This window comes from Serinus canaria, chromosome Z (assembly GCF_022539315.1).
Source record: "Serinus canaria isolate serCan28SL12 chromosome Z, serCan2020, whole genome shotgun sequence".
In the NCBI taxonomy this organism is placed as follows: domain Eukaryota; kingdom Metazoa; phylum Chordata; class Aves; order Passeriformes; family Fringillidae; genus Serinus; species Serinus canaria.
Genome location: NC_066343.1, coordinates 24,175,464 through 24,201,489, shown reverse-complemented (window position 1 = coordinate 24,201,489; position 26,026 = coordinate 24,175,464). Strand labels below are relative to the sequence as shown.

At 43.4% G+C, this 26,026-nt stretch overlaps 1 protein-coding gene across 3 annotated transcripts in view; it reads right to left on the bottom strand.

Annotated features, from left to right (window-relative positions):
- Nucleotides 1-1,656: 1,656 nt before the first annotated feature.
- The window catches only part of PALM2AKAP2 (PALM2 and AKAP2 fusion), a 267,097-nt gene continuing 242,727 nt past the window's right edge, over nt 1,657-26,026 (bottom strand). For all 3 annotated transcript variants that reach the window (XM_050986883.1, XM_050986884.1, XM_050986885.1), the window contains 3 exons: nt 20,893-23,293; nt 13,917-14,095; nt 1,657-5,251 (listed from right to left, as the gene is read on the bottom strand). In XM_050986883.1, the coding sequence (XP_050842840.1) occupies nt 5,159-5,251; nt 13,917-14,095; nt 20,893-23,293 (2,673 nt within the window). In that variant the 3' untranslated portion in view covers nt 1,657-5,158. The remainder of the gene's footprint in view (nt 5,252-13,916; nt 14,096-20,892; nt 23,294-26,026) is intronic.

The following is a 26,026-nucleotide window of genomic DNA, read 5'->3' as shown; positions in this document are numbered from 1 at the left end:
ATAAGTGGAAGTCTTTAGTGCTAAAGTTCATGCTTATATTTGTTGTTCTATCCCTACCTCGCCCTGTCCCTCCACCCTGTTACAGCTTGTGCTGCTCTGACTTGCTTTCCTTACACTACAGATCCCTGTTTGTATGACTTTCTGATCTCCTGTACCCATTCACAACTGAAAACACTGTATTGAATGCTCTCCCTCCTTTTAAATCAGTTTCGTTAAACCTGGCTCTGTAGAGGAGATTCTTTGCCTCTCCATTTGCTTTCCACATTGTTTTGGGGCCTCTTAAAGCCACCTGAAACTAAATGCAGTGCAATCTCTTCAACTTCTATGGGGCTATGCCAGAAATTATTGATAAAATGCTCTTCTATAGTCCTTACCTACATTGTAAAAAACACTCTGAAGTTTGGCACATGCCATTTCAGCTATGCAATGGGGTAACTGGGACTTAATATGTACCGAGTGTGTTATGAAACAGATAACAACAGCTGGTAACAGCAGAACTAACCACAAAATTCTCGACCTGCTGCCACCCACTGGTGTCATTGAATTATTTTTGCAATGTCTGAATTCTCCCTTGCAAAAGTCCAGTTTTCACTTTTAATTCACTTAAAACCCAAGATGCCTAGGAGTTCCTTTTCCCACTGTGTGCCACTAAGTCCAATACACTATCCTTCCTGGCACAGAGCAAGGCAATGCAGAGGAAGACAGAAAGCTTCTCCTGTGTTGAGAAGACAGCAACACCTTTTTTTTCAAAGACAGAGGGATTGGAACAGGTGGGCAAATTTTCAAGCTTGTAATCTAACTCATTTCTTGACTTCCATTTACTACACAGGCAAGTAAATCCACAACTGATTTTCTCCACAGGCATTTCTGATAGCATCTGCACAAGGAGAAGGGGGGCTGGTGTTATGGAGAGCATGAACTGCATTTCTGATAGCATCTGCACAAGGAGAAGGGGGGCTGGTGTTATGGAGAGCACGAACTACAGGCACCACTTGTCCCTAGGCAACTCCCACCAAAATCACCAGTGTCCTCTGCCACTTCCCACAGAGGGTTGTAATTAAATACTTGACTGTTCCCGGCACAGGGAGGGGCAGAGGCTGGCATGAGCCTGGCTAGATCCCAACAAGTCCCTGTGACCCTTCCATGGTGCACCCGGTGCTCCGGCACCTCCCAGCTCTTGCAGGGAAAAGCTGGCAGCAGCTTCCTTGCAGGGGTAAGGGAGGGGATCTCCCCTCATCCGGCTGACCATGAAGGCCTTGGCAGGAGGAACTATGGGCAAGCAGCTGTTGCTGCAGGCAGGTGTGTGACAGATGGACAGCTGGCTGAAGGGGTGTGCTCTGCCATGCAGGACACTGGGGCTCCTGCAGAGGTGAAGGAAGCAAGGGAAGAAAGGCCATGAGATTCATCATATTTGGCCTCTGCAAACCTCCACAAGCATGACAGTGGAAAAGAAACGTGCAGGGATGCTCTTGTTCCTGCAACTGACACCACCAAGTGGGGAGAGAATTCTCCCACCTCTAGACAGAGACACCAAGTCAAGAACCATGGGAAGAGACCGACTGACTGCCACGGGAGGGGGGACACAGGCCACTTTCTTCCAGCTACATGCAGCTTTCAGGGGCACACCTTCCTGCAATAACATGAAAAAACAGGCAGTTTTATAGAAACACAACACAGGTTTCTATTTTAATGAGAAAATAATTATATACTTGCATTGTAGGCCTCACAGTCACTATAAAACAGAAGCAGGATAACATTTAAGTGGTTAACATACAGAAAGCCAGGTATTGTTGAAACTGGTTGATAAGTCATGACAAACGATGCTGCCTTTTGGTTGCCAAACATGTCAATACTACTCTATTTTCCCTCAGAAATGTCAGTACAGAGCAAGATGAAGCCCAAATAGGCAGCTTTAAAAACAAATTGTTCAGAAAACCTGCACTGTAACCTCAAACCGATTATAATCACAAATGCTAATGCTTAACTATTTTTCAATACACAGTTTCATTAAAACCAGTCTTTGCCACGGGAAAGGATCTGAGCATTTCTTTTGTGTAGACAAAGTTAACTCTGCAATAGTGCTCTTTTGTTGCATTTGATAGAGTCATATATAGATAGATATGTATTACTGCTGTATACTTATAAACACCTAAGCTTGGTAGCATGCAAATGAAATAACAGAGGCAAGTAAACTGCATCTCACTCTTGTTACCACAGCACTGAATGTGCTGTTGACTATAAGTGTCCATAATTTCTGGAAGAGAAAAACTGCTGGGTAAAAAATCTGTCTGTCCTGGACTGGAATACTTTTGTTGCAGGGGATGAGAGCAAATGCTTCTATCATAGAGAAAAAAGCATGAAAAGATGTCTTATGATGGGTGATTATTGTTACTGGCTTCCAGCGAGAAAGCTGGAAGGAAAAACAGGCCTACAGACTAAAGAAAATAAAGATGCAAGTTCTTGGGAAGGCAGTCCAGGGCTGACCCAGCTTTCAGGAGCAAATACTGGGGGAAACTCTGAGGAGTGCCATTTAATGCAAGCCCACCACACCACAGAGGACATCTCCTATTTTCAGAAAACTCCTTTTCCTCTCTTAAGCTCTCCCCAGAGGCCAGGAATGTTATTGAAACAGGTGTGTGGAGCTCAAATCTGCAGCTACATGACATGTGGTCTCGCTAGTGGTGCACTGGTGCTGGTGCTTTTCCTACAGCTGCACGGTAACACCCGCCCTGAGGCAGGAATTACCCTGGATTCACCCTTGATTACCATGCCTGAGAAACAGGTCCGCTTCATTAGATACATAACTTCTTCACAGGCATGGAACCTCCCCATGGTGCCTCTCCTTGAGATAAGCTTGCTGCCCTCATCACAGTGAACTCTCGGTTCAGCAGGTTTTCTTCAGTTCAGTAGCACTTGCAGAGGAAATGGAAAGAACTGAGTCAATGGGTAGATATAAATGTATTTACTACAGTTCCCTGAAAATAAGCCTGAAAATTATAAGTGTCTAAGGACAGAAATCACATGGTGGAGGAACTGAAGAGTGGTGGTGGTGAATAATTTGGTTGCAAGATCTGTGTTTGTTTAAAAAAAGCACTAGAAGTATGTTCACAGCATTGGTACTCATTTTAAATGAGCTCACTGTTTCAGGATAAAACAGCACAGCAGGTCATGAAACCAAGGAATGGCTTAGGGAGAACACAGTATTCTGGCTGATGACTTTTTAAAATATACCAAAATAAAAATTTATTATAAAAAAAGGAAATATTTTTTAGAGAAAAAAGGTTTGATATCTTTTTTCCCATCACCTCCCACATTTTTTGGTTTCTAGTCCAGAAATTATGGTTCCCAGTTGTAAAATATTCCTATTGTATTGCTTGGTGATAAGAAAGAGTAAACCCGCAGCCTCTATACTACATACAAATACGAAGCACAAGAATAAATACCACATTTCTTTTCCTAATCGTCAGCTTACAAAACTGGTCAATATTTTGCAATTGTGACTCATGCAAATACCATGTTGGGTCAAATTTTAATATCACAAATACTGCATTAACTCAGTGCCTTATTTTTATATCCCCTTTCGGAAAAAAAAAAAAATAGCACTCACCCCTATAGCTGGTAAACAGCTGTGGAGAAAACAATCAGTACACGCACTGCCATACACTTGGTGGTATGCCAGCCTCATGCACTCCCCTACACTTGGTGGTATGCCAGCCTCATGCACTCCCCCCCCCACACACACACACATACACACACACACACACACACACACACACACATCCACACTAATCCTTCACTGCTGATCCCAAGCCTAAGCAATAACTAAAGGCTCTATGGTTTGCTTGTAGCGCTGAAAACACTGGCTGAACGGCTAAAATAATATTTTCTTCCCTTTTCTGCTCTTCCTTGCTCATTCCTTCCAACTCATTATGCCCTTTAGCTTTTTTGTTGCCTGGAAACATGAAGACTTCCACAAAGCACTCTACTTCAAAGGCTTTTTAAGTTGTATAAATATAGTTGAAGACATAACTCTCTTTCTTCTTTATTTCATACCTCTTTCTAGGCCAGAGTCTGGCTTAGTTCATTTATTGCCTCATTTAAAAATTAAATGTCCTTTATTTGTATCCCTTTCCCACTACCTTTCTACTTCAAATTATCCATCTTCAAAGATTTTACACATACGCCATTCTTTCCCACCCCACCATCAAAAAATAGTTGTCATCCGCTAAATACAGATTTTCTACTTAGAAACTTTGTTGTGTAAATATGCTCTAAGAACCTGGAGTTCAGGTGATATTGCAAGCATATAGGATCCTAAAGCTAAGGTAATCCATTTGGCTTAGCTCTCATCCCCATCTATTCCACTCCTTAAGTGTGATGGCTTGTGTTTGCAACACAAGGATTGTTTGACTGAGTTTGCTGGATTGTACATCTGCAGTAACTGCCTCCCTGTTTGGTTGGGTTTTTCTTGTTTTAAACAGATAAATTGCTAGAAAGGGGAGCAGAACCCATTTCCCCCCCCCCCCCCCAAAAAAAAAAAAACCAACCAACCCAATCCCAAACCCAACCCTTCAGTCTCCTCAAATAAACAGAACAGAGGGCAGTATCTTTGTGTTTTGTGGCTGGATAAGAGTACGCTGAATTAATGCTGACGGTCTTGTGCAGCGGCTGTGGGAGGCGGAGGAACTGCAGGAGGTTCTGACAGGAGCTGCTGGGTGGACCACGGTCCTGGGGGCAAGCAGGGCTGGACAGTTCAGTCAGTGAGAAATACAAGTGCGAGCCCTGGCCGCAGGCTCCTCCACGAATGACCTTCTGACACATGCCTGCAGCCTACCTGGTCCATGGGCACAATCACCCTCTTGTGCCCACCCCACGGGCTCCCACCCCCTGCACCCTCTCCATTGCATTATTTCAGAGGGGAGATGGAGGGAAGAAGAAGGGGCTGTTTCCTAGGTGTGTATTTCCTGTAGTTTTAGAATTGCCAGGAGCTGGATCATTTCTGTGTCTATGTGCATCAAGTTTGTTGTGTGTTTAATAAATATTGGACTAAAATGCTGCTGCTTTCATGGTGGGTTTTTGTGGTTTTTTTTTTCCTTTCTTCCTTTCTCTTGTTTTTGGTTCCGGCATGCCTAGTTGCTGTCTTCACACTGCAGAGTGGTTATTCGTCCTCCTCCCGGTTGGCATAAATGCCAGCTTCCCAGCGCAGCGCCAGAGCACTCTTCCTGCGGTTCACCCTGGTTGCCTCCAGGACCTGGTCAGGAGAGAAAAGGAAAGCACAGGATGTCACTCAGCTAGAGGATGTCACTCAGCTGGCCCTGCCCTCAGGGTGTCCCACCCTCTGTGCACCCAGGCAGGCAGAGACCAGCCAGGTGGGCAGGGACCAGCCAGGCCAGCCCTCCCCACTGGGCTCCAGTGCCACAGCCTGCGCAGAAAGGAAGACATGCGATGGAAGCACTCGCTGGTGTCAAAGTGGGGGGATGGCACACAGGAGCAAAGCCACACCACAGGAGGACAGAAGTGGTAGGAGCTGTCTGGCAGCACCCAGCCCTCTGCAATGAAGCCCCAGCCGACCTCTACCAGCCCAGCTGCACTTGCCCTGTCCAGGTCTTGGCCCTCTCCCAAGGCCCAAGTTCAGTTTAGTTTCAAACTAAAACTACACACCTTCAGTACCAGGAGGCACCATCCTGCAGCTTTGCCCAGAGGCTGCTCTGGAGCTGCACAAGAGGCCCAGGAAGCAGACAGCTGCCTACTGCAGCACATCACCCTCTCAGGCAGGACTTGGCAGCGCCTGCCCCCAGCCCATTCTCGTGGCCGTGGGGCTGCAGCTACGGCACACTGTGATCTAAGCCCTCCTGAGGTGAAAAATCACTCCACACACATGCAAAAGGAGATTTACAGGAGGAAGACCCAGTACAAGATGGGCCCAATACATTTATATGTATTTCATATACACACATCATACACACAGGTATATGCACACACCATGTATCTATTTGTACATATGCACATGCAGGAACAATTAAATAAAAATGTAAGAAACAGTTTTGACACGTGTTTTGAGAAAGTCAAAAAGAAAATGAGACAACACCAAAAGGCATTATACTGATGCATCTGAGGTACTCTTCAGAAAATAATGCATGGCTGTGGGTGTTTTCCACAGAGCAGAATAAGATATAAAGGGGCCTGGAGCCTTCTTACAGAAGCACACGACAATGTTATTTTCTGACCAACACTGAATAACAGCTCCATGATGAAACTGCAGAGCTGGCAATGTCAATTGTCCTCAGTGCGTTTTAACCATCCCTCCCAAAGAAGCAAACTTTTGAAGTTTTTTACATCAGTTAAAAAATATCCCACAACAAATACATGACTTTTCACTGAAGCAATGCTGGCCACCCCTCATCCCTAATGCTTCCTGCAAGCTGCTCTGCACATTCCCTGACTGCAGAAGAGTAGATGACCTTTTGAGATAGGATGATGGTATTTTATTCTTCTGTGAAGAAAGTCACATGCAGTGAGTACATAAGCCTTGACTAGAACAAAAGTAAATAATTAAAGACTAAAGAAATTCTTCTTCCAGCTTGTGACAAGTTGTGGTTGGAAGAGGACATAGGTACCAGGCACCTGTACAGGCAGTATCAGAAAATCAGCTCTGAACTGCCAGATGAAATTACAGGCTGTCAAAACTTTGCTTATGGGAATGAGAATGCACTACTGCATTTATGCCAACTGTAACTTCTAGACCTTCATTCAGGAGCTGAAGATAGGATGGAGTTTGCCAGCATTAGTATTTCTTTGCCCAGTTAGTTTCTTTTGACTATGACTCTGAACAATCCAAAGAAACAAAGACAAAATCTGGCCCACAGAGATGAATTTTATCAATAACTCCACCTCATTCTCAGCACTGACCATGGCTACAAAGTTAGTTCAGTTCCACTAGTGGGCTTTTGTTCTCAAATTTTGCTCAAAATCATGCTTCCTCTTTTTGCAGAACAACCATCAGAAGGAGGAACCAGGGCTGAGTGGTTTCTGTTTTTCCTAGCAGAGGGGCAAATGTGCTCATAAACAAAGGAAAAGGGGAAAAAGAGGAGAGGAGAGGAGAGGAGAGGAGAGGAGAGGAGAGGAGAGGGAGAGGAGAGGAGAGGAGAGGAGAGGAGAGGAGAGGAGAGGAGAGGAGAGGAGAGGAGAGGAGAGGAGAGGAGAGGAGAGGAGAGGAGAGGTTACAGATAATGGAGGAGCAAAACTGGGAGTGGGTATCAGTGCATCATTCAGCATAAATTTCAAACTAAAACTGCCACTATATTTTTAAATAAGGTCTGTGGAATTTGGCCTGCAAAATATGCCAGCTGAAAATAAAATGGATTTTACATAGTTTAGAACAGTCTGAAATCGGCAGCTTCTTTGCTGGACATCACAGTATTGTGAGGGTCTCTGGTGATGGATTGAAAAAGTCAGGACATTTCAACTTTCAAGATTCGCGCTTTGGATCAGTCAGCTTCTATTTTTCTTAAAAGATGGCAATTGGGTTTCTTCCATTTATTCCTGGCCTGCACACCTACCCCACAATTTGTCAGCTTCTACAAATGCTGCTGGCTCTCCAAGCAAAACTGTATCCAGATTCGTATTAGAAGTACCAAGAGGGCATAGTGTGGACTTGCACCTTGCAGGAAAGCAAGTGTGGCTCAGTATTAACACTGAATGGTACAGCATATAAAACTAAAGATCCTTTTGAATAGTTATTCCAGAATTATTCTTCTAATCTATTGAGAAGAGTGTTTGACCTAAAACAACCCTTGTTTTTACAAGGCTGTGACAGTTTTAGACCCTCCAGAGGAAACAGTGGCATAATTATAGCATGCAACTGGAATGACTGAGTGGGGAATTGGGACACCTCAATGGAGCAGTGAAATCATGACCCAGGAAACTGCTTGCCTAAAAATAGCCAACTATCTCAATTTTAAAATAAATTTGGCCAGTATCAGGGCTGACTCTAGACCTATAATGAGTGCAGCACCCCCACAGCAAGTCAAAAATGCTATCTCAATGCTTCACAAGCATCCTCTCGGACGATGCCCTGCATCAGCTGAGTGGGGTGCAGGCAGGGGCAGGCTTGCTGCTCAGGGTGTCTGTCCTAAGGCAGCCAGGGCCATAAATGCACGCAGCAGGAAGATCATGAAGCAGGCACTTTACTTAAGCTTAGGCTCCTTCAGCCCAAGCTGAAGTGAACTCTGTCCTAATGAAAAGGCTACAACGGGGAAAAAAGCAATATTACGTAAAATGTCTTATTTAGCAGAGGTGATTTGAATACCAGCTGCAGTAGAAGAGGAAGAACTTGGAGAGCAGAAGTAGGTGTGAAGGAAATACAAAAGATATGCAGGGCTGTAAGAACTGCTCTTCACCTCTCTGCAGAAAAAGTCTTTCTGGATCCTGGTTGCAGCTCAAGGTCTCGCTAAAAATTGCAGAAGGTTCTCTCCTTGAAGATTTATTTAATTTTTTGAGGATTTTGGGGCAAAAAAAAAAATTGAAACAGCTGCCACTTTTAGGTGGTGTATGAATAATTCTTCTATCCCTCCTAGAGATGGAGAGTTTCCATCATCATACTGAGGTTCCCATCATCAGACTTACCAAATCTAGTACACAGCTTACAGCTTTAATAAGTGCTCTTTTACTGACAACAATAGTAAGCAATATATGTATATTCTTTAGCCCAAATAATATTTATCACAACTACTGAAATAGTGCTATTTTTTGAGTAGTCATAAAACTGACTGCTATAGAGTACATGACAATTTTTGTTGAACAGTAGTAGCAAAGCTGATGTGGAAGCGAAACAGTTTTTCTGAGGTTTAATATTTAACTGATTCTTCCCATCTGAATCTGGAAGAACTAAAAGAAGAAAGGAAAACAGAAAAAGCAAAGGTCAGCATGTCTAAAATCTGGAAGTACTATGTGGTGAAGCTGCTGCAGAAAAGACATTAATGGAGCACAGTGTGCATAAAGAGATGGAAGCACAAATGCAGCGAAGAGGCTGCCTGCTCCTGCAGATGTGAGCTGCTGTGATGTTCCTGCTCAGGAATGATAAACTAAATGCTTTAAATAAAACTGGAACTACCGAGAGAACATCTGTTTCTCCTGCATGAAGGTATTTTCTTTACTGTACCCACTTAATGCTGTTTACTGAATACCCAGGCTGCTAGTAAACACAGTGAGGAGCTGGGTATCTAAGACTAAAATTTGTTTACTTCAAACAAGACAGTGGCAATATTAAATTGCTGCTTCTCAGTATTAAAACATGAACTGTGTGCCCCATGCCATCAAATCTAGTATGTTCATCTTCTGTTTAGTAACACAAAAATTTTCAGCAGTAGCATAAATGTCACCTTACCACAGTTATCTGCAACAGCATGACTGGTACTAAGGAAACTCAAGCTAGTGTCCTGCACATTTGAATGTATGTATGCATACCTGTAAGGCCAAAAGCCCCAAAAGAGGATAAAAATTTCTTATACAAGGGGATGCACATAGGTCTCTTTAAACAGCAGTGGGATGTGCTGCTAGTACACACTGCAGGAATCTGGGGGAGATGCAACACATCCCCCTAATGAAGCAGGATTTGTTGCTGTGGTAGCTCAACTTCAGCACTTACTGTGGCATGCTGGGGGGCTGTGGTCTGCTTTCCAGAGTGGAGCTGTCAGGATGACTGCGTGGATGCCCCTGATCCCAAGCGAGTGCAAGCACAGCTGGCACAGCTACAGTGATTAAAACTGAGCCACCAGCCTGCACTAGAGTGCATTTTGGAAGGCTCTGGTGAACAGGAGACACAGGTCAGCTGTGGGTTAGTAGAGAGTAGGGGCATATGTGCCTTGAGTCTTGCTGTTGCTTCTGAAACAACCTGCTTAGTTTCAGCTGAAGGTTTTCCAGTGAAAATCACATGGTTTCTTTAGTCTGAGGATAGATGCTGGGGAACAGCCAGAGAACATACTTTCACCTGCATGAAGAATTGCTGTGTCCTATAGTCTTTTTTATTTCTAGCCCCTTTCCCTTTCATACACACTCTTTTCCAGCTCCTCACTCTTTGTATCATTACCGTAACATAAAGTGGACACAAAACTCTTCCCAGCAGAAGACCATGGCCTGGGCCTGTAAAAGCTACACCTGAACTTCTGCCTCTCACACAGCACTGAACACTGATCACTACTTGCTGTTCACAAATCTTGACTTAGATTATTGTGCATATATTATGGAGGAGAAAAGGCACAACCTCTGTTTAAAACCAGGACTCTGAAAGCACACTGCACTGATACTGATTTAACTATCTATAAATACACAAAGATCAATCACTGGCTTCTATCAGTGTGATAAAACCTACTCTCAATTATTTAATGAATAGGAAATGGCACAGACTTGTCTTTGCTTTACTCTCCAGGTCAGAAAAAATGTTCATGTACTTGTCTTGAGGTAGCTGATGTGGTCAAATATATTATGGAATAGAAAAAAAATAGAAGGTTTGGGTTTATAAAAAAGTGCTGATGTTGGACAAATGAGTATCAGTCATTACCACAATCTGCAGAGAAAATTACAGGCATTTGAAATATACATATTACTGAGCACCTCATTAACAAACATTGCAGAAACAAACACTGTAGTCAGTATCAACTACCTGCTCTTAAAATTACTTCTTTGGCAAAGTCCAGCTTTGTGGGTGTAAGGACTGTGCCAATTACTACTTTGCTGAAACACCGAATGTCACTGTAAATACCCTTTATTTGGGTTTATTCCACCCTGAGACAAACACTGATGCTAAGTTGTGGGACTGTAATCAGTCATCACATCACAACAGACAGGGACAAGGAAAGGTTCACAATATGAAACAGACTGAGGCCATGCACCTGGATCTGACTCTTCCACAGATGAAAGGATGGTGTGCAGGTTTTTCTATAAAATGCTAGAGATTTTGATAGTATTAAATACATTGTAATCAGAGACAAAGGAAAGCCACAGAAGTTTCATGCAGCATCTGAAGATCCTGCTTGGATCCCAGGTTTAGCTTTGCCAGCTAAATGGTAAGAGGGATTTAGGGGAAGTTCTCATTTCTCACTTCAGGAAAGCTTCAGTCCCAGGCAACAGCTCCCATCCCTTTAATTACAACCCCTCCCATGCCAGAAATTGTAATTAGAATCCAAGGGTTAGAAAACCAGCCACACAAATATTTGCTGATGAGAAATACAAGGGAATATCATACACACACACACACACACACACACATCTTTTTAATATGAAATGGCACTGGCACACTCTGTGAAAATGACAACTGCAGCAACATGCACTTGGAATCACCATGCAAGAAGAAGCAAAAATAAACAAGCACTTGAAAAGTACCTCAGAAGTAACCTTGCTAGACAGTAATTTACAGGTGTACTGGTAGAAAGGGAAAAGACCAGCATTAGTACATTGAACAAGCATGTTATAACTTGGAAACAAGAACAAATTACAGAAATTCCAAGAACTGGCACATTCCGCAGTATAAAACTTCAAGCAACTTAGTATCATAAAAAATAAAAAGTAAAGATTTAGCCAGTTTGGTGTTATTTTAATGACGTTGCTTGGCCAGTCTCAGTCTTGTTTACCATCAGTGCTTGACCATTTCCTTGCTGCTGCTTTTTCTCTTTCACTCATCTGCTGAAACCTGTACTGCAACACATCCTCTGGAAGAAACTTCCCCCCCTTCCTGAGTAGCACAGCTCTTCCAAGATGTGCTTGATTTCCCCATTTTCTGAAAGGCATAACCCACAAGCCTTGACCAGAGAGGCCACGTTGTAGCCACTGAAGCCACTGAAGCTAGACATGAAACAGAAGGTGGTGATGCCTGAAGGAGAGACTACAGAGGGGGTAAATGCCCTACCAAAACCACCCTCCTGTCTTTTGTTGTGTCTTACACGGGGTGAAAGTGGATCTCTGTACATCAGTACTGCTGGTGTGCTCAGCATGAAAGGATGTTCCCATGGACACGAAACCTTTCCACAAATCTCTCCATTCAGGAGACCATGGCTACTGTGCCAGCCACCCTGGCTGCTTCCAGTCCTTGAGGAAGTCTCTGGTTCTCCTCACTCACAAAGAGCAATGCTGAGCCACATTCAGCTCTCAGGACATAACAGTCCAAGGAGCAGCTGCCTGTCTGGTTGTCAGTTATGCTCCTTCTCCTGCTGTATTTAATGCATTTTTAAAAATAGTGCAGTGATTGGCTATTTTGTTTCTTTAGTTACAGAAACACTTTTCCCTAAGAACACTGCTAGAATGCTCTCTGCTGACAAATTGAAGCTATTTGTTTTTTTAAATAAACAGTTGCTTAGCCTGCACTGTAAAATGTTCACTCAAACTGACAGTGGTACAAGTGCAGCACTTCTTATTAAAATTATCTTTCCCTTGTCAGTGGCAGAGTTGTTTACCAAAGGAGAGTGGAAAAAGCCAGGGAAAAGAAACAAAACACTCCTGCTGATCTCAGGAAGTTCTCCCTGGGCTCTGCAGGACACAGACCTCTAGTAGGATTTTGAGTGGGCAGCAGAAAAAAAATCTTGTTTAGCTTTATGCAGTGGGCTTACAGAAGAGGAGAATGACAACGAACCTCAACACTGCGGGACACTGGTGTGCACTGGGACTTTGCAAATTCACTGAAGCCTTGAAAATTCATGCCAGAAAAGGATCTATCCCACAGGCTGTCTGAGTGGCACCAATGCTCTGGCAGTGCATCTTTGGGTCGTCAGGGGCTGGGCAGCTTTAGCAGCAGTGGAGAGCTGACATGGCACCCAGAACATACCTCTGTGGTCAGATACTGCCCAGACCACTGACCAGCACTCTGGACAGGACATCACTTCAAACTATAGCAGAGACCAGGCAACTGCGGCCAATCTACCTTCCAGAGAGCATGTGTGCAGCTCTGCAAGCCCTTGAGGAACTGTGCTCAGATAAATAAATGAGCAGGACCCAAGATCCCAGCCACAAGCTACCACTTCATGGGCTGGGCAGGTCACCTTCCCTCTTCACAGGGGCAGAGGAAGAGCACAGGATGAGTACAAGGTGAGTGCCACCCCATTAGCAGAGCAGCTGCTCTGAAGTTTGCAGCCACCAGGCTGATGGTCTCGGTGTGGGACTCCAGTGCTGGTTTGCACAGTGGGTGTTTTATACCCAACTCTTTTTTAATGTTCCTCTCAGTTTCTGGAAAGGTCATGAGAGCTGCCCTGCAAGCCTCTGAGCACCTTCAGGGACAGATCCTCTGGGGAGATGCAAGGAAACAGCACTCACCAGAGCAGGTAGGACCACCCTGTTTCACTGGGTGCTTTGGGAAGGGAGAGGAAACCAGAGAAACAACATGCTGGTTGTTGGAGGATCCAAGTTTACTTCTGAGACCCTCCTGGTCTAGTTCCACAACTGGAAAGGTTCACAATATGAACTGGTGGTTTCTGGGGAAGTTATCAACTTACAGTGAAGACTGAGCACACTTGGATTGGACTTTGGTGGGGGGGGGCAGTCTACAAACACAGGTGTGAATACATGCTTCATCCCCAAATTTCATTGTGGAACTGAAATAACCCATTGGAGGGTCTTGGTGATCTGCTAATTAACAGAATCTGCCAATGACAGGGCAGCTACAAACTGCTCTTATTATTAGTTAACATAATTAACAAAAATTAAATATAATATGAGTTGCCTTTAATATTTGCAGTGACATACTCTTCCTCTTCACTGGCCTAAATCCTTCCATTTTGAACACCTGCCCCTTGAAACCTGTTAAAATCCTTATCCACTTGCAAGATGATCTGATCAGATTCTGGTGAAATGACCTTTTTCAGTGTCTGCTGGCTCTTGCAAGTCAGGGTCTCTATCACAGAGCATGAAGGGAGAAGGAGAACCACGCTTACCGCGCTGTCATCCATCCTTTCCCGTCTCTTGGTTTTGTGTGTTTCATAATCCTCCATGAGGGTCTGCATCAGGTTCTTGGGCCGCTGGGCTCCTGCAGACTCCTCGGATGGAGGGTCCAACTGAGAGGCAGGGCCTTCTGTGGTGGGGGATGGAGGAGGCTTGATCTTCTCTATCTTCCCTGCAATGACACAAAAAAGAATGGCCCTTTCTAAGCTGAGGACTCACAAATTGTTTACCAAAGATGACAGCTGGAGAAGCATTTTCAGCAGATTTTGTATGAGGAAACAGTTTGGAATGAAGTCTAGGAAACAATCTGGTAAATCAGGATGGTCATGGACTTTAAAAAAAATTCTCCCTCTTCCTGTAACCCACTACACAAAAACACCACAAAATCTTTCTACAAAACAACCGCTTACAAAAGTACCTGCTTGAAATACCCCTCTTTCCCCCAACAGGATACAATTCTGTGATTTGGAAATGTTTGCAAGATTCTAGAAAACCACAAGACTGTTTTTGTCTTGCTCAGCCGATGCAACACACGGATCATGTACCAGACATCCAAAGAAGGCATCTTGGTAAACACAGCTGCCTTCTCTTTTAACAGTGCTTTTTATCTGCTTTGTAAGCAAAAAAGGCTTTGGGTCGATCCCCAGGGCTGCTCTTCTTCCCTGCACCAGTTTCCTGCAGGTTGCACAGAGTGCTCCTGTGGCAGAGTAGGATCAGGTCTCTGTCCTATAAACTCTTGGTTCAGGTAGGGCCTTTGAGTTCCCTCCTGGCTGGAGGAAAGCCAAAGGGAACTCATTTTGCTCTCTGGCCGAGTCCATTGCAGCCCATGGAAGGTCTCTGTTTTGAGCACAGTGTGACTCCAAAGTCAGGTAAAAGGCACACTAGGACAAGAGACCACTGCTGTAAGCTGCAGGAGGGCTCACAGGCGGACAACCCACGCTTCTTTGGGAAGGACAGCCTCCCTTTCTCATCACCAGGCGCTGACTTGGGATGAATCTCCACCATATCCTCCTGGGAAGAATGAGGACGACAGTAGCAGGTCATGAGAATGATATGTGGGGGTTCTCAGCTGTGATAGCAGAAAGAAATGCTGAACCAAAATCACATTTCCTTTTCCATCAGACCATCATCAACTCTTTGAAATAAGACACTTCAATGAATGTAAAAAAACACCACAAAAAGAGAAAAATACCTACTGCAAACCCCTTAAAAGTAAGTGAAATAATCAGAAGGCTCATGCTGATTTTCAGGAGACTTGTTGCTAAAACAAATGAAAAGCCTAGCTGGTCCTTCAAAAAGCATCATGACAGTTGCATCCACTAGAGAGCAGCCTTGAAATATTCTGTAAAAATCAACACAATTTATTCTTGAAGAAGTGAGCCAACACTGCAGAGATATTTTTACAAGAACCCCCCTTGCCAGGGTTTTCCATTTCTGATCACTGTTGAAAAACCCAGCACGATTAGTTTCTCATTAATTTAAGCTTAATTTTAGCTTAATTTAAGCTGGGCAGTGATGAGGCTGGGAATCCTCTTTATAACACCCTACCAGAGATTGAAAGGGGAGTTTCTATGAGCACAGGTTCCTCTCTGGATTGCATCAGGACTTGCTCCGCAGATAAAGAGGAGTCATGCTGCCAAAGCAGAGACCAACAGTAGGTCCTGAGCTGCCCAGCTGCACCCATGTGTGACAGCTTAGACTGCGCAGCAGGAGAGACCTGAAACAGCTGATACCCTGCCAATTAGGCCCAATGGGTAAAAATGTGTGGTGAAAATGAAAGGCCTGATTGAGGGTCAGATATCTTGCTGATTTAAGGACTTTGTCCTTACATTAGTAATTGCCTTGGATGGATGGACGTAATGGGGGAAGAATGAGGCTTCTCAGATGTCTGCCCAACTTGTACCTTCTCCAGGGATACACACACCACAGGATGCTCAAATCTACAAATAAGCCTAATGGCTGAAAAGAGATCCTTTCACTCCCCTTTGCCTGGAAAACAATGCAAATTGTAGGTTTTGGGGATTTCTGTTTAAGAAAGGGGATATCTTCATGCAGCACTGTTTGCCCTGGGTGCAAGGCCCGTCAGTTTCCATTATCAGAGATGAGAAAAACTTTAATGCTGGAAGGGACCTTCAAGAAATCATTGACCCTAAGCTTTGTATTGCACATACATATATATATATATATATATATATATATATATATACACACAGTATATATATATATATATACACACACACAGTATATATATACACACACAGTATATATATATATATATATATATATACACACACACACACACACAGCATATGTACACATATTACACATATGTGTATTTATATGAAGATTTATATGAAGGCTACAGCATCCCAAATCTACAAATACACATTTACTTTTTACTTAGAGATACTGTTTAAATTTTTTTAAGACATCTGCATAGCAGAGAAAAATTTTCAAAATAAGACATTTCAGCAGGACAGACTGTTTTAGGAAACCAGTCAGTGCTGGACTCAGGGGATTGCAAAAGTACTTCAAAAAAAAGATCCCTCTAGGAATACAGAGGCTCATTAGCACTCCAGGTGAAACGTGGGCTTCTTTGCTCTTCTTGAGCACCAGGTGAGCAATGAAAATATGCAAAACCACAAACAAACAAACTGTAAATAAAGTGTGTCTCAAAGACTCTCCCGCTTCATAGACATCCTCCACTAGGGAGGGAGTAAGAAAGCAAAGGGCAAATGAGCTGGGTTGGAAGGTTGTTAAGGCACTCCTGGAAGTATTCTGGGGATGGATGACTGATGAGCACTCCAGAGGAATCCTTGGAGAAAATTATTATTTTTTTCATACCAGTGCCTATGAATGGGTAAGGAAACAGGATCTTCTGTGAACATTTCTACTCTAGCCTTTCTCATAATTCTGATTTTAAAACGGAGTCCATACATATGTATTATATCTGACCCTTATTTTGTACATGCATACAAGGCATTAAAAATTTTGCAATGACCACGAAATATCTTGCCCAAAGTTTCTGCTTCTCTTCCCACTACACAAAAACTATCTTCAGGCTATAGCTGAACCTGAGAACTTCCTAAACATAGGTCTTAATTAGAGAAAAATTGAAATGGAAAATGGTTTTGAGGCTGACACCTCAAACTCTGAGGCTTCAAATCTCTGACTTAGGCTCAAATCCCCGACTGAGGCTTAAACTCCACAGCTGTCACTTAGGGTTAGAAAGCAGAGAAAAAAAAAGAAAAGGACAGCACATACCCATCCCTCACAGTTACCAACAATTTATAGAGGCATCTGACTGCTTGCATGTCTAAGCTGCAACTTTCCCACTAGGCTTACACCACCCACTGAAATTCTCTCATTTAGTTCATCAGCTGAGGGCAACAGAAGATGGGCATGGTGGGCAGTTCTCCTTGATGCTTGTCCAAATTTTTGAGTGCCTGCACACAAACACAATGTGCCTTATGCCTCACCTGGCAATACTTTTGTGACAAGCACCAAAAAGGCAGATGTGGCAGCTTCCTAAAGGATCTCTCAGGCATGGCTTCTCTCCTAGGTACTCCCCATCTCTCATCATGAGACAACAGATATTGACAAAGGGTTTGGCTCCAGATGAAAAGCCTTCACTGAACCAAGACCTCTCCTGTAATGATTTTCACACCTCCTTTTGAGGAACAGGATTACTCAGAGCCAGGCACTACAAGAACTTAGATACAAGTTCTTTATAGTCAAAGTTACTTCTTATAAAAGGAGTAACAAAAACCATGGGAATTACATCACCATGCCTATGCTGGATTTATCTCATGTCACACATTCATCATCCTGCTCAAACAAACAATCAGACAGCCCCAAATGCTCTGCCCTGGAGAGATGCTGTACCACCTGCACGTTGTTGGAGGAAACCACTGTCTTGCCGTGCAATTGCTCACAGCATGACAAGTGCAGCAGGAGATGCAGCAAAGCAACACAGGAAACATGCAGATTTAAACAGGGCTCCAGAAATATTTTGGGATCTATGGTGACTATCCATATAGCAATACTCTGGTACTTCTTTGGTCTTTCTTGAGTCTCCTCATGCAGGAAACCCAGCTTTTTGCGGAAAAATTCACATAGGTTATTCACCTTTCCAAAAATGCCCTGAAGAAGAGGCACTGAAATTACTCTGTGTCAATTCAGATCTGAGATGGGTTAAAAGATTGTTTCAAGTCATGAACAAAAAAATTTAAAGGATAATTGTTATCAGTGCAGAAGTTTATTACTAAGAGACCTTTCGGACTGTGCTGAGTGATTGGCAGACAAAGCAAGTGTTACCATCAGGTTTGCTATCTAAAGTAATTAGCAGTATACACCTATATGAACTGTGTTAATCAGCCACACTTCAGTTAAATTATGCTGCAGTCCCTTTTCATGGTATGTCTTTCTGTTACCTATGTCAATATCCACCCAGTTCAAAGCAGTGAAGGGAAGCAGCAGTAAAAAACAGTCACGGAACACCAGGAGTCCTGGAAAAGCTGCTCTGCCCAGACCACCACCTCAATACAGCCTGATTGTTAGGCCATTGCTAATTAAGTTTATTATTATGCCTTCTAAAAAGAGTAAGTATGCACTTCCACTCTTAAGGATTAGAAACAGATTTTTCAAATTTATCCTTGACCCCTTAATCCCTTTCTGCTGAGGTATCCTGATGCTAGTGCCAGTTCTTTCTTTAGAAAAGGCAATTTGTTGACAGAAATACCACTGTTTCTTCTTTATTATTATTATTATCATCATCAGTAGTAGAATTGCTGTTATTTTCCATTATGAAACTAGATATACATACTACAGTACCAGGCATACTCTACAGCATATTCCTTACTGGGCCCAGCTGAAGCACATTTTCTTTTCTGCTCTGTATGTCACCTCTGCTCTGTCTATCCTAACAGCCTGGTGTTTGTGCCTCTACGAAATTATATTTTGCCTTTTTTAAGAAATACTGAAAAAATCTTGTAACTATTCAAAGGGAAGTTGCTGCAATCTTGCAAGGGATTACAAGGTATTCCTCCACCCTATTTCTTAGGATGCCTGCAGGTGTTAACAGCAACACAGATGGCTAAAGGGACAGCAAGGAAGAGATGAACTGAGGTTTATACACCTTCCAGAGCTAAGGGTCCTGCAGCTGAGAGCTATGCTGAGCATATCTGCTGTTCTGCAAGCTACAAAAGTAAAAAAACCAAGAAGAACTTTGCCAATGTTCTTTGTGGTTTTTTGATCAATGACAGTCTTAAATACTGACACATATTCATCTTTTCCTAGAAATTATTTCTTTGCCTTGTCATTGGCTGCAAATTGCAGTAGCTTGAGTCATTGGCTAAGAGATCCCAATTTTCTTTCTTGAACATATGGCAGTTGGACATTTAAAGGAAACTGTCTGGAATGATTCATTATAAACAGAAGTTTATAATTTTCTCTAGAATGTAATTTACGACAAACATTTTTACAGACACAAAGAAAATGCCTAGTTGTGTAGAGAAAGCAGAAGTACGCTGTTTTCCCAGAAGCTCTGTTAAAACAAGCATTAGTGTCAGCAGCCCATCCAACATCACTTCTGAGTAAAATACAATCATTATCTATCCCATTTTGAGCACTTTCAGCTACAGATGATGCTGGTTTTGAACACACCCATGAGCACACCTTTATGAAACAAGTCCTCCTAACTGATGTCTGGAGGGCCCTGTATCTCATGTCTTGCCAGACATTTCTCAGAACACCTCAGATTAGAGAGGATCCTTATGAAAAATGCTATACTAGAGGAGTTATAACAACAGCACTTCAAAGAAAAGACTGGTATTTCCTACATTTTTTTAAAAAAATACATGTTAAGATCAGTCTCTTTGCAGAAGAAACTAAACTAAGTATTCACTATTTATGTGCTCCATAAAACTCCAAGTTCACAATCATACTGACTAATGGGCTAAATCTACAGCTGAATCAAACCTACCAAGACTTTCAAAAGAAAATTACTACCACTGGCTTGTATTTACACCAGTGGAAATAAAGACAGCATTTAAGTACTTTTGGTAGAATGAATACGTTTTCACAATGACCACTGTTAATAAACCTTGCAGGCACTTGCAAAGCATATGCAGGTAGATGCTTAATGAAAATCACTACACAGAAATAAGCCTGGTGCGTGCTTTCGGGGTTTTTTAGAATGTATTTTTTTTCTGTATTGTATTTAGAAGGCATGTGCATGACATTATTTCTTGAGAAGAGGAAGGGGGAGACAGATATGCTGTTAACTGCTGTGAACATCAGAAAAATAACCCAGAAACTGATTGGTCAAGAAGACTTCCACTGAATCTATTGCACAATTTGTTTGTGTTGCTTGTTTAATTCAGTAGTGAATAACACCAGCTGAAATACATGGCAGCTCATAGCTCTGGATATCATTTTACAAGACAAAGCTAATGAAGACCAAGACCTCAAAACAGAAAGCAAAACACACAGAAAAGATACCTAATTCATACCCCAAAATGTGCATATCTCCACTTATTTGCACTTCCCTAATGGCATGCAAGAGAACAGGAAACCTATTAAGGACAGCCTTGGATGTTTGTCTTTCAAACAGCCACAGCTGTAAAAACTGCTGTGGTGCTTCCTTGAGATGATCCTAAATTTCAGTGGGTGGTCTGAGCAGCACAGCGATGGACGTGTCATACTGCTGTGTGGCAGTGGGTGAACACAGAATGGGATTTAGTACGGATGATCAGCGTCTCTGCGCTGTATTTGTGAAAACCCAGAACCTTCCGCAGGTGCGCTCGCAGCCAGAAAATTAAGCTGTCCCATGCAGTTTCCAGGCAGATGAAGTCATCTGCCCTCCCACCCCCTGCAAAACAATACTGTCATTAAAAAATGACATAAAACTTAACTGTACCTGACCCTTCAGTCACATCTCACTCCTGCTCTGACACTTTGGGCTCTTACCTGGTGCAGTTTTGTAAGACACGGTTCTGGTGGGCATGGGTGGTGCATTCTTTGTAACAGGACTTGGTGCCATTTGCAAACCCTGCCGCTGCCTCTTCAGCTCCTCTTCTCGTTCCTGGGCAGCTCTGATCTCTTCTTCGATCATCGACAAAGTCCTCTGTTTCCTCGACCTTAACTTGAAAGGGCCCACAGTCACTTCAGGCTCCTGTGTGGCCAGGATGGAGGCAGTGCTCCGAAGCTCCGCTGCCTCTGAATACTTGCTGAAATAGCTGACTTCATGCCTGTTTTCTTCCACAAGGAATGGCTGGCTGGCTGAGTACATGGGTGACTGCTGCAAACTCTTCCATTCCCTGAGTCCTGAGTCTTCCTCTTTTGAAGTCTTTGGTATGGTGTCCCTTTTCCCTTGAACTGGTGAAGACACCTGGGGTGGCTCAAATGTTGGGTTCTGATGCTCCTTGGATGCTGGAGCTGGCCCGGTGCCAGCTGGCTGCTCTTTGGCTGAGACCTCTTTCTTTGCTGGGATTTCTTCTTCCTTCGGGTTTCCTTTATCCACCTGCTCAGCTATGGCTTGTTGGATGGCGTTTTGCACCAGCAGGCCAGCGTGGTAGTCCAGCTGGTCGTCCATCAGTGCGGAATCTGCCAAGGCAGAGGAGGGCGAATCACAGCCTGGGTCACTGAAAGACTTGGAGATGCCATCAGCCCTGCACTCTGCTGGAGTTTCGGCCTGCGGGGTCTGCGGCAGAGAGAAATCCACTAGAGAACTTTCCTGCAGGGCGCTCATGGTCTCATTGGAGGCACCGCTGTCACTGACGTTGTCCATGCTGAAGTCGTTGGAAAGGGTCTCCAAGACGGTGGTATCCTGAGACCTGACAGACAAGTCATCCAAACCGGAGTCAAGCTCCTCTGGGGGTGAAGAGGTGCTGCCTGCTTTTGGGAAGTGATCTAGAATTCCCTGTCCATCATCCTTCAGCACTGTGAAGACCGCCCTTGCACTCATGAATTCTCCATCCTCGGCCCACAGTTTTAAGGCTGGTCCAGCTCTGGGGCTATCACTGCAAGGTAAGTCTCTCACTGTGTCAGCTGTGGTAGTCTGAGTGTTTTTGTCATCTTCTGAGCTACAGGAGACTTTCTGTGCTTTGATGACCGTGTTGTTGTTACCCTCAAGCTGTCCAGCTTGCCCACACACTGAACCAGGTCTTGTCACGGATGATATTGGCCTGTCCACAGAGGGAGAATTGAGGCTTTTGTAGAAGGGTTTGACGGAGAACATTTTGGGCGTTACTGACCGTCTTGGTGGGGCCTGACCCTGAGATGGACCTAAATGCTCCATCAGCTGGAACTGCTTCCTGGCAGCCGAGAAGTCAATTTGCTCTGTGACAATATCTTCCTTCTTGATATTGACTGGCTCTGGGGATACAAAGGAGCAGCTGACCTGTTTGGGGGATGTTGAAGTCGCACCTTGCTGCTGCTGCTGCTGCTGCCTCTCCTTGCGCTCCTTGTACTTCTTGTGAGACTCCAGATGCTCTTCATCCAGTTGATCCTCCAGGGGCTTCTCCTGAGGAGGGTTCCACCATTTGGCAGCAATGTTGGGGTTTTTCTTGACAGCCTGGCTTTTAATGAGTTCCCTTCTTTCTTTTTCAAGTTCCATAATTTCTTCCGATGGTCTCACTTTGCGGACTCTGTATTTTTCTGTCTCTTCCTCATCTTCAAAGAGCTTTGAGGGCTTTTTATCTTCATGGAAGGCTCGCAGTTCAAACTTTGCCTCCTTCTTAAGGGTTGTAAGAGTTGTTTCTCCATCCTTAGAGGATCTTCTAGAACTGTTTGAAGAAGTGGGACTTCCTGGCACCTTCAGACTCTCCCGAGTGTCTTCCTTCAGACCACCCAAGGAATGGCCATTAGATTTCAGGTTCTCATCTGCTACATTAGCTTCACACGGCTCAACCCCCAAGGATACCTGCTTGTCTGCTACATTTTCTTCCCTTTCACTAGATACTGATTCTTTATTGACATTAGCAGATGCTCCTGAACCATCCATAATGGAGACGGCACTTGGTTCAGGGGAGGATGTGCCATTAAATGTGCTGTCTGCAGCAGAATCGCAACAATTTGCCTCCAGCACTTCATCTAGGTATCTGATTTCTTTAGCAACTTCACTGTCCAGAGATTCATGCCTGTCCCTAAGTCCATTTCGGCTGGAAGCAGGCGAAAAGAAGTTGGTTGGATTGTCTATGGGATGTGGTGAAGCCACTGTGGTGATGCTTTTATGTTCAGAAACTGGAACTTCAATTTCCATTTTCTCTTCCTTTGTAGCAAGCACAGTAGATGGCTCCAAGAAATTGGCACAGTTTTGGTCTCTGGTTTTTTTTAACCTGATGTCATCCTCCGGGATTCTGGAAGATTTCTAAAATAAAAGAGAGAAAAATTATGAAGTCTTAAAAAATGAATGCCTAATTTTTTGCAGAGCAAACACCATCTGGAAAACAAATCCTAGCACTTCTTAAGCTGAGATTAAAGCATTCCCTCAGAGCATGGGAAAGCTCTGAGGCAAGCCATTAACACAAAAAAATAGTAAGTTACCTTACCATATGCTGGAAAAGGTACTAAAACAACAACAAACTTTCATTTAAGAATATCCCACTTGCTTACCATCCTCACTTTGTCATTATTTCATGCCTGTGTCTTGGTCTGTGACTAGGAATAAACTTTGAATTTCTAAGTTAACAGTAACTTGGCAGTTTAGATTCCTCAAAGATTTGCCCATGCAGTACACAACACCTCTCATCTGGGTACTCTAAAAATGCTTTCCACACCAAAAGGAAATCTCATAAAGCTCCTACTGATAAAAAGTATTACTGCCTATGCTTTGCAGAAACAGATACTAATATGCTGAAAGAGTTGGTGACTCACACCAAGTTAGGGAAAATGATGTGGCAATGGTAGGGAATGTTCAATTCTCAGTGCTCAATCCTGGTCATCAAACACGGAAAAGAATTACATGGTGCTGAAAAGACATGGGGTCTTTCCCCATCCCACATGGAAACCTACACACAATTGCATCTGGGAGACAGGAAGCATCTGTAACTCCCACAGCATGAAGAACACCACAAAGAGCATGACAGGGACTGCAGTCATGTTATCCTCCCTCCAACTTCTTTGATCTGTAGTGCACATCTACTGGATTCATGTTTCTCCCTGATGTGTTGCCTCTAGTCACAAGGAGGTTATTGACATAAATACTATTTATGCTCATATACAGGCAAATTTTACTGGTCAAGCAGCCTAATGAACTTACTGAGAGTAAAGTCTGAAGGAACTTCTGATTAAGTTGGTAACACGTCAATTAACTTCCCAATAATTCTATACTGCTAAAAGGCAAAATCCAATCCAAAACACCAAAAACAAAGAGGACATTTTAAATACGGTTCTTCAAAAAGCACTTGCTAACCTCCTAAATAATGAAAACCAGAAGTGATACATTGTTCCCTTGACTCACCTTTTAAAACAGACGGGGGGGGGGGGGGGGGGGGGGGGGGGGGGGGGGGGGTGGTATCTGAGCTCTCTGTCCTGCCTTCCATATATGCCTCTATATGTGAGGCATTGACTTGGAAAGCAAATGGAATTGATCAAACCCCGTGAACTCAGTGGCCACCAACAAGAGCACCATTGTCAGGTAGTCACCCCTGCCTTGCTGCTCCTTATGCAGCAGCAGAAGATGATGAACAAGGAGCACAATGGCACTTACCAGTGACCTGAACAATCACATTGTGGCTGGATTTATACTGGCAGCCAAATGCATTTGACACACCTTAAGGAATTACAGCCAGTCACCCAGAAGAGCTCTTTCTAAAAACACTCTGAAAAGCTTTCTGTTTAATTATGTAGTTGTACACAGCTGAAAACAATGCTGGCTTCAGCCATTAGATATTTTCTTCCTAATTGTGCTTAAACACTGGAAAAAAATCTTTAAAAACAAACAACCTGCTTTTGTCTACATATTTTACTTGACAAACTTCACACTGGTTTTACTTGCTTCACTTCTTCACCTTCTGTTGAACTTAGAAATATTCTAGCTGAAGTTCCTAGCAGTTCTTTTCTTAAACCATATTGTATTTTTTATCATTTAAATATCTAAATGTGGCCAGTTTCTTCTTTAGGCCTTTAATGATATATTCAAGAAATCAGATGCTCTGCAAACAAAGTATAAAAAAATGTTTACTTTGAAAAGTAGGAACAGATGGAATGAAAAAATCATAGATAAAGGCTTCTTTTAACCTGAAAGGATATTGCTCTTGATTTGCTGGCAGAGCTCCATGTACAAAACAGGTATTTGGGTGACAGGATTTAATACCTTTTTGATATTTGGGGTTACATCTTCCCTGCTTGACTTGCTGGTGCAAAAATGAGTATGCTGGCACCTAAGAGCAGTCTGTGCAAAGTTCCAGGACCGAAAGCTGTCCCCTTTCATACAAACCATGGGTATGCAATTATGCTCCCACTAACATTTGCTTGTAATCTGACAGATCAAAGCCACTAGTGATGTTGGTAGGGAACTACATCCTGTGTAGCTTCAAAAACTCATCTTGAGTGGACAGAAAAATCAGTTAATGAAGATGTGCTCTCCTGCCACTGAAACATCTCCTTGCAGAGCCAAAGGGCCTCTTGCTCCTGTGCTTCTCGTACCTGCACACCATGGAGCTGGAAATGCACCTGATTGTCCCAGAGACTGCATTCACTAAAGCGTGTCTGTTTCCACTGCTGCCCTCTGTGAACCACTCCAGTTCACATCATATTTGGATATTCAAGTTCGGCAGGAGAACCACAGGTGCAGTTTTATGCCTAAACCTTTTAGCAAGTGAGAGCCCACCCTCTCACCACAGCTGCAATCCATAACTCACAATTAAGGCACATACATGTATCAGCCTAATGAGGGCGTGCATTTGTGACAGCATGTAATTCTGGACGTGCATGTGTCTATGCAATTAGTGTGGGACATGTAATTATGGAGCAAAACAGACAATTATGCAGTAAAACCTATGAGAAAACACTGCTTCTTTCTGGAGGAGCCTTTCTATGCTAGGACTCCCAGCATGGCAGAGGAGACAGTGAGGACTGCTACGAGATGAAAAAAATACAT